Source organism: Acanthisitta chloris, unplaced genomic scaffold (assembly GCF_000695815.1).
Source record: "Acanthisitta chloris isolate BGI_N310 unplaced genomic scaffold, ASM69581v1 Scaffold37441, whole genome shotgun sequence".
NCBI lineage: Eukaryota > Metazoa > Chordata > Aves > Passeriformes > Acanthisittidae > Acanthisitta > Acanthisitta chloris.
In genome coordinates this window covers 10,478-20,209 of record NW_008656004.1, presented here as the reverse complement: position 1 = coordinate 20,209, position 9,732 = coordinate 10,478, and the positions used below count along the sequence as shown (strand labels likewise).

Here is a 9,732-nt window from a genome sequence, read left to right as displayed (position 1 = left end):
GGGAACTCCTTTCTCTTTGTCACTCCCCAAAAGAGGGTGGAGAAGGTAGAATAAAAAAAGAAGATTCATGAATTTATTCACAGTCAGTACAGGGCTGGGTGGTCAGTCCACACAAGTCTCATATTGGATGCTTAGTTAACTTCTAATTCACACTGTTACAGGAATGACATCAGACAGGAGAATGTTTAGTAGCTGCTGAAATTAAGTGTCTTCACAGAAATATACCTACAAAGAGAGTTTAGTTTGTGGAGTGCTGGCTGCTCGGCCTCCTGAGAGAACAGCTGAGTCAAGCCTCAGTGAAGCTCCAGGGACTGACAAACATCATTTATTCTGTACAGGATAAATCTAAGGTGCAATTAAGCTCCTTTGGAGCAAACTAGCTTCAACTAGCAAGTTAAAAGTCACTGCAACTTTCAAGGTCAAAATGGGAGATTTATGGAAAATGTAGTTTTACTGAGGACTCAAGGTGAAAGAAAGAGGCATGCTGAGGTTGATGTAATGTGTGTCTGTGAGCAGGAGCAAACACAAAGCAAAGTTTAGCCATGTTTCCCTGAGAGAGTAAGCCATAAGGAGGGTTTTATGAACAGGAGGTTGGCTAAAACAGACCTCAGACTGCAAGCAGAGGCAATAGTTCTGCATGTGGGTGAGCATAGAATACATGAAATGTATGTATCTGTAAATAAATAAGCTTACATTAAAAATGTATTCTCATTAATTTAATCTTTAACAGACAAAAGCCCCTGATATTAATTAACTGCTTGTCTTAAAGGGTTAAAAACCCTATGTCTGAGCAGAGTGGTACATAATGCAACTGAAGCCTTACTTTTGGTGAAATCTAAGAGATTTCTCCTTGAATCGATAAGCATAAACCATTTTAATTTTATTTTGTTCATAACATTGAAGATGATCTTTGTGCTCCTAGTGTTTAAGTTCTGAGCATGAAGAGACAGAATTTCAGCTAGATGCCCAAGGAGTTAACTACATAATTCCTATTACAGTTAATTAAATAAAATTATAATAACTATAATTAAAAACAAGGGATTAATCCTATAAAGTAATTTAAAGGGACTGATGGATGGAAGGCACTATACCATTTTAATCAAATTACCACTGACTCATGGTGAGTGAAGGTTATACAACCAGAAATGTGATTGTAAGCAGATCCAGAATAAATACTGCTCAGTATTAAATATGTGCAAAGTATTGAAGAAACAAATCTCCTCTAAAAACAAAACATACCAAAAAATCTTATATAGGGCAGAATATTCTCCCAAGTTTTAATGTACTTACCACGCAGTTGAAGTTTGGAATAGTTGCATATTTGTAAGAGTAAGGGTACAGCAGCATCTGTGCATATGCATGGAAGGACAAATAAGCTTTTATTTGTTTCCGATGTTTGCGCAGAAAATGAGCAACAGCCTTTACTTCAGGCTCAGACTCAGGAAAGGGACCACAGTAGGTGTCATCACATGGGTGAAATGAAGCACCTTCATCTAGAGATTGAAAGAGAAGAGTGATGGTGATGATCACAGAGAATTTCCAAGGGTCAACTTCTGGCTCAACCTTTTTTGGCCCATGTGCAAAAGCATGAAAAGTAATAAACAAATTGCTTTCTTGTGGCTGATGGGCATGAGCCAGTGGGACCTCAGCACAGCAATCTGCTTGTTCACCTAGTAGACACATCAAGTTGCCAATTGGCCAACTACATGCTGTTCTCCCCAGGGGACATATTCTTAACCCAACAGAAAAAGGAGAGCCTTACTTTACTGTATTTTCTTCCTTGGCTTTCTGTGTGATCAGCACATTTTATGACAGCATTCCAGTCTTAAAACTATTGATGGGTCTCAGTTGGTCTATTTGAGATTAGGAAGCTATACCTCTTTCATTGTCACTACCATGACAAATCTAGCCTTTAAGTGCTTTTACTGTACTAGCTAATACAGCGGTGGTTACGATGATAGGTAGATAACCTCAAGAGGCATTATCTTAGAGACTGGTTTAAAACATGACAGTATTTCCTGACTATGGCCTTTTTTCACCCTTGCAAACCTTATGGGGAAAAAATGACAAGCCACACAGGATGATTGGACAGTTAGCTGAAATAAAAATCATCTCAGTTTGCACAGGGCCTAATTTTCCTTCAAGGTTGAGGCAGGGCTTCAGTTGTGAGGATATCTTTCACTATGTCAACCTGCTCAGGTGGCAGCAAGCTGCACCAGAGTAGCCTCCCTGTCATATCCCATGAGGTACTGAAAGATGAAACTTAGAAAAGGAGATGTGGCGTCAGCTCCTTCATCATTTAGCAATTCTGGATCTAAGCCATCATCTCATTTACAGCTTAGGGCCTGGGCTTAAGAGAACAATATTTATGCAAATCCACTCTGCTCTTTTATCTGCCGTGATTTCAAAATACCACGTTTTACACTGACCTGCAGAATAATAATAGATTGTTTGCAAAATTCTCTGGTGCCATCAGGGACTTAAAAAGCAGTGTTTTATTAGCTTTCCTTTGTATAGTAAGTACTGCCATCTTTGATTGATAAGAAAAGAGCAATGTGTGAGAAGGCATAATGATATGAACTAAAACAGGGTTATGCAATCAACCTAATGCCACAAAAATTAAAAAGTGGAAGAATTTCATGCAGCATTTTCATTTGTAAGATGAACATTGAGGCAACCATTCAATGGCCACAGGTGGGGATTTCAAAAGGTATTAGTGCCTGGATTGCAGTGGATATGGAAGGGTTATATAGAGGGCAGATGGTCTCCTCCATGCAGAGCAGATGGCCACCAAGTCATCTAAATCCCATGAGCACTCTGCCTCGATGTCTTGTCAGATAACATAGCTAAAGGAGAGCTATTTAACAGAGCCTCCAGAGCCTTTGCTTTTTTTTATGGATACTTCACCTTTTGTAACAGTGTTGTATACTGAATCATGGAAATGGAAATCACTGTTAATAAACAGTGGAATCCTACCAGCCCATGGTAAAATGACCCAGTGGTAAAATATGACTCAGTTTTGTTTTAATGAAGGTAAAACCTCTCTAAACTGTCCAGCCTATTATTGTGAGCTATTTGCAATCGCAGCTGTAGTTAATGCTTTTCCTTAAGTGAGGCTGGCTGGTAGTAAGAGAGAGGGTTTCCATGGTGGCCTTGGATAATGCAAGGTTAGCCTCAATTTTCACACTGGAAGTTCTTTTAAAGTACCTCAAGAAGGGAAAAAAATGATACACTATGCATGAACTCGTGTGAAATTTCTGAGTTTCAATCATGAGAAATAAAATTGTGTAAAATGTTGCCATGCTGCCTTATTTTTTGTACCTGATAGCAAAATGGGGGAGGAGAACTACCCTCTAACATTCATCATGAGATCAAATGAACAAAGGAAGTATGTGCAGAGACTGATAAAACCAATGCTATGGTGTAGAAAGAAGACTGGGAGGATGAATGAACTGCAGCATGATTCTGAAACTTCCTTGCAGCCACTTCTGCCAATATGGGAAACTCCTCAGTAAGCACTGAGGCTTGCTGGAAATCGGGATACACTGGAAATTTTAATTCCACTGTTGCGCACTTGGGGGATTCAGATGCAACCCCTTTAACTGGACATAATTTGGTTCTAAGGAAGTACCTCATTATTTGCTTTAAAGTTGCTGTTTGTTTTATGATCACTAAACCATTGTGCTAGTTATTGCACACATATATGTATGTATGTATATACTGCAGACATATGTGTATTGCAAGGAGCATTCCCAGAGTGCTTGCTGTCAGTATTCACCTGGGCCTGTGTGCAATTTCTGTGCACTATTTTGCGTACAGGCTGCAAGAGGAAACCTAGCAGAACCAGTGATATGGCCCTTTACTTGTCCCTAGAGAATCATAAAGCTTACATCAAAGTCCTACACTAGAAGGGGAGAGGAAAGCAGACGGGATGCTGTGTTATCTGCACTGGCTAGCTCACTGTTGATAGCATGTGGTGCCTTTGCTGGGGCCAGATTCTGCCACAACACACCTGTCTGGAAGCCCCACAGTGAAGTTCAAACCTGTCTGCAAGCTCTAAGTGCAGCTGAACTGAATGAAAAGGTTTTTACAAGAACATGCAGTTTTAAATGTTAAAACACACCATGATTATACAAGCCTCAAAGTGTGATATGATCCAGATTCTTCTCTGCCTCATTTAATGTCAGATATTAATGAGAACATGGGTCAATGGGCTAGGATCTTCTGAACACCAGTCAGCCCAGTTCATGAAAGAGCTCTTTATTCTCTGGCAGGACAGAGAATCAGACAGAGTTTTGGGGTCCAGTGGGGGAAGCAGAGTGTGTACTTGGTAGGATGACGAGCAAGCTTGAAGGAATTTTTATGTTTTTAAACACAGAGTGGGGACCTGCCTTTCATGTTCAGTGCTAGGGAGAAATGCAACAAGTAGGGGATTACAACACACAACACGTGGGTATTGTTAAATATTTTCCACTCAGCCTAGAAAAAAATAGTTTTTTTAATGAAAACTAAGAAAACATTTTTAGGACTGAGTAAAATGTGTGCTTTAATAGAGTGGCTAGGGAGAAGGAAGAGGGAGGAGCAGAGCAATTTGAACCCAAGAAGGATTAATTCGGACTGGAAAGAAAATGCACTGAGTATTAATGTTGCACTGATAGGTACCTAAAATCTGTCTCTGAAGACTTTGTAAGAGAGTTCTTTGTAAGAACAAATGTAAGAATCTCTTTGTAAGAGATCATTCCAATTATGCCAGGGGAATGTCCTCAAAAAATCTGCAGTTGTGACTTACGCACGTAAGTAAAATGATGGCAACACTGATGCAGGAATAGTTCATTTTAATATTATTTTTGCAGCATGAAATTGCCTTAAACATATTGATAGCAGCCCTGGGATTGCCTTCTGTAGCAGAGGGATTCTCAGCTGACACAGGCTTTCTGTAACGGCTTCTGTGTCAGTCCTCTCTTTACGGCAAGTAGAGTTGAAAAAAATGGAAGCTTATTTCACAGGTCCATGCTGTGTTGAATGTATGCTTCTGTGCACTCACTGCATTTCTAGTCTTCCCAGGCAGATTATTCACACTCACTTTTAACCTCACAGTTCTCAGAAATCTACTTATAGAATCCAGTCATTGCAAGCCAGATTGTACTCACTCCTGTAGCAAGTGCTCACTCCTATTGCAGGCAATTGGAGCATTCTGGGAACATCTAGAGACTTTCAGCAGAAGAGGCTGAAGGAAGGACCCTTGCAGTAGAGCTAAGCAAAGAAAATTTGTTGTCTTTACAAGCTTATAACATAGATAAAGAAGGTGGACAAATGCTGGAGGAGAAAACAGCTGCACAGAGAGGTGAAGGAAGCTGCTCAAGATGAGAGAGCAGATCAGCAGGTATATATTTCTGTATTTCACAGCAAAGTGTTCTTAGTTTCTTACACCAGAACTTACAGGGTTTCTGACTCCTGTGTCAGCTGCACTGTCTTCCTGTAAGGTTTATTAAAATACTATTTCTTCTTCAGTGGACCTGTTCCAAATCTCCTGCTAGTATTTCATTACAGCTGCATTCTCAATGCAAATCGGAGGCCAATTTTTATGAAAGTATTTACAGAAGTGCTGGGAATTTAAAATTGTACCTCCATGCATTTAGAAGCCTCTCTTTTTGTTATAAAATAACTGGTAATAATGGTCTGAAGGCCATTGAGGCCAACAAATGTTGCCATTTCCAAAGCTAAAATTATTTCAGAGAAATGGCAAATTGAATAAAATGCAGTTTGAAATGTTTCCTAAAGATGTAGTCAGGTAGATCCCGAAAAGTGATGGGCTAGGCTCAATATTGTGCCTCAAATGATTCATATGATTGCCGAAATGCAGAATAACTGGGTGTGTGATTTATTATTTTTTTTTTATGTTTGCCACATTCTCCATGAAAACCTTTTACTTATGATAAGGTCTGTTTTTCCAGAATTCAGTACTTTTATTTTCTTAGAAGCTAGAAGGAAGATTTGAGCCCTGGTTTGTGGCTTTATGGGAAAGTTTCTTCAGCTTTAACGGTGGAAAAGAGAATACTTCATGACAGACATGACCTAACCTACTTGGATAATTACCTCTGTTGGATAATTAAATACAGGGTAATCTGAACTGGTGGACCAAAGTATCTCCATACTTACCACACCATTTCACTTTCCAGTTGCGATTAGCATCAACACCATGACAGTGAAACCTTGTGTTCTTTGATCTTGTTTTTCTCCAAAATCGATCCTAACATAAGTTGCAAAATATTTAGATAGCAATAGTACTATATTTTGGCAAAAAATCTATTTGTACACAACAAATCAACCCTGGTAAACATATTCAGTATTCTATTTTAACTGGAGTTATTTACTTCCATATTGCAAGGCACAAAGTGATGGACCAAGTTATAGAGAAAGTCACCTTTGAATGACCTAAGAACCATTTGATTTTTCCTGTCTCAGTAATTTTGTGAGTAATACCACTGACATTACTTACATATGTCCAGCTAAAATGATATCCATCCACATTAAATACAGGCATGATATAGAAATACAGCTGAGTTAGCATCTTTCTCATGGCAGGATCGGTCTGGTATGTCTGGAGAGCCTAAAGCAGAAAAGCCAAAGAAAGTAGTTTCCATTAAAAAAATAATTTCCCCGTTAAGTGTTGTGATGGGCTAAGACAGTCATTAAGCCTTTGACAGTACAGAGATCTGATCTCAAGGCACCACAGACATCCTTAGAGCTGTGCTCGAAAGACTGACATCTTCCTGCAAATGTGATTCACACAGCAAGTGAACATGTTAAAAAGGTGTTCAAAAGACCCTATCCTCTATGCTTCTCAGCTATTTTCAGTCAAGAAAATACAACTCACATTACAGAGAAGCAAATGCATACAAAGCCTTTCTTGATGTAGGAGCTGAAAGTCAGTGGAATAGACTCCTATTTGAAGAAATGAGTTTAACTCCTGTAAGACAACAGAGTCATGTTGATTCCAGCAGGTAATACTTTCATAGAATCATAGAATCATAGAATTAAAGGGTTGGAATGGACCATACAGATCATCTAGTCCCAACCCTCCCTGCCATGGGCAGGGACACCTCCTCACTAGATCAGGTTGCTCAAGGTCTCATCCAGTCTGGTCTTGAACACCACCAGGGTCAGGGCAGCTACCACATCCCTGGGCAACCTGTTCCAATGTCTCACCACCCTCACAGGGAAAAACATTTTTCTAACATCCAGTCTAAACTTCCCCTCCTTCAGTTTGAATCCATTACCCCTTGTCCCATCATTGCAGTTCTTAACAAAGAGTGCCTCTCCAGCTCCCTTGTAGGTCCCCTTCATATATTGAAAAGTTGCTCCACGAAGTCTCCTCTTCTCCAGGCTGAACAGGCCCAGCTTCCTCAGCCTGTCCTTTTGCCAACTTCATGGCTTCCTCTGGACTTGCTCCAACAGTTCCATGTCCTTCTTATGTTGAGGACACCAGAACTGCAGGCAGTATTCCAGGTGGGGGTCTCACAAGCGACCCATTTGATAAGGCCCTAAAGCATTTAGGGCTCACATTACATAAGCTTTTTTTGTATTTGATGTGATTTATTATATGCAGAATTACCAATACAGGCAGCTTATTCCTTTATAATTTAGAAATCCCTCTACTGTTGGAGAACCTTAAGTATAAAGTTTAGTAGAGGAAGTCTAGACAGGGAAAGCATTTTTTTCCATACTGCATCTTAGAAAAACACAGCAAAAATCAGGGGCTCCTCAGCAGTTCTGTTTGAAAGTGCCAGAGATTTGCCTTTACCAGTTCCAGGAAGCTCAGACTCCATATGCTGTAACAAATATTGTCCCTTGTCATAGCTGGGCGTCAAATTTGCATCTTCAAAGTTTAAGTCTTGATTCTGCAAGGTGAGGAATCAGTGCTCTATGTGGCAGGCAGAAAACGTATTGCACCGACAACTGGGTTCAGAGGGATGCCTGAGCCTGTGTGCTGTGATTACAGACTTCTGCTCTGCAGTGTTTCTGGCCCTTCAGATCTGAAGAGTAGCATGTGTTTGGAGGGCAAAGGGAAACATTTGCTATGAAACAAGCTAAGCTAAATGCTTTTCAATTGGCAAATACCAGGGAACAGTGTGAAGTACAGGAATTCAATACTTCTGGGCTACTAACCATGCAGCTGTTTGAATTACAGAAGCTGCCATGGGAGCTGACGGATGCCTTTTGTGGAATATCTGTAAGAAATAACCATACAATCGGACATATCTGGGGCTAAAATGTACTCTTGGAGGAGTATGACTTTTTTCTTTATTGAGGGGATTAGTGAGACTTCTAATTACTTTTTCTAGGGGTTCATTAACCACCTCTCTGTTGTGCGGTGCCTTCTCCTCACACAGTTTCATCTTCCCCTCCCAGCAGTGTTCTGCACGTGCAAGTCCTTCAGCCTCACTTGCAGATCCAAAGCAGCATGTCATCCCTGTGCAAAGCCAAGTCACCCAGTGATACTCCACACAGAGATTCTCTTCTCTTTCAGCCAGGCAAGAGGAAGGGAAGGTGAGCAATAGAGGGCAAAGGGGCACAGCAGAGTTTGAAATGAGACTTAGGCAGCAGCTGGAATACACAGTGTGCAGCATTGCAGGGTGGGGTGAGAGCCTGAAAGAGGAGTTATCATAGGGGAGAAGGAGATGACAGCAGGCTTTGGAGGAGAAGCTTGATGGACTGCCTGGGAGACAGTCCCTGGCCAATGCAGAAAGTTCCCTGGCCCAAGTGCCAGAAATTCCCCAAAGATTCTTAGCTGGGATAGTATTGCATTTAAATTTGATTTACTTGTATTAGGAAGGCACATCAAGTCTTCAAATAGATTTGGATAAAATATTGGTGTTCAGGGAACTGATTAACAAAATTAATTTTGTCAAAACTTAAAGCAATGATTACTCAAAAGTGATGACAGTGAAAGCAAGGGCTCATTGCTGTTCCACATACAGAAAGCACATACTGCAGGAACTAGGGCTACTATGTGTGTTAGGCTAGTCTTGAACTTAAATCTGCACAGCATTAAGAGTCTATATGGTAAGTCTGGATATTAAATTGGTAAAACTGTTTTTACAGTGGAAACAGAACCAAGCCATCCTCCAAAATGTGAGTCAAGGAAAATGAACATTTTTATCATGCTTATTTCAGGGAGGAGTAATTTAGCTGGGAAGGAAATAAGGTATCACATATGACTTCCTTGACATTTTAATGCTTTTCTTTTTTTAGACAGAATTGTCAATTTAAGCTCAGGTGTGTCTCCATGGCAGGTATTTACACACCAGTGATAATGAGACTGGCCATTCTTTTGCTGTCAGTTACAGCTGTCATTATGCATTTTGCTACATGGTAGTGTTATATACTGTGTTTTAAACTGCAATGCGATAAGACCAGACTCTTTAAAACAGTTTGAAAATCATATCCTTAAAACAACTACAGATAATTAATTAAGGTAATACACTGCTTAAAACTACATGGATAAGCTTTGCAAATTTTTCAGAATCTTTCCAGATTTTCAAAAAAAGACATAATGAAAATATTTTAATTATGACTTTTTAATATACGTTATAAATCCTGTGAAGAATATACTTTTCTTGCTAAGTAAAAGCACCACCATTTAGAAACCTAAACAAGACATAGACAGCAAAATGCCAAGCACCCTTTCATTTTTTAAAGTTACTCTGCTGTCATTGACAAAATATTAGA

The 9,732-nt window shown here is 39.8% G+C and overlaps 1 protein-coding gene across 1 annotated transcript; it reads right to left on the bottom strand.

The window, feature by feature from the left end:
* Nucleotides 1-1,290: 1,290 nt before the first annotated feature.
* On the bottom strand, nucleotides 1,291-6,610 carry LOC103811199 (carboxypeptidase A6-like; the record flags this gene model as incomplete). Its single annotated transcript, XM_009084152.1, has 3 exons — nucleotides 1,291-1,493; nucleotides 6,160-6,250; nucleotides 6,500-6,610. Coding segments are annotated over 3 exons (405 nt in total), but the record flags the coding sequence as incomplete, so codon positions are not given.
* Between the last annotated feature and the right edge of the window lie 3,122 nt (nucleotides 6,611-9,732).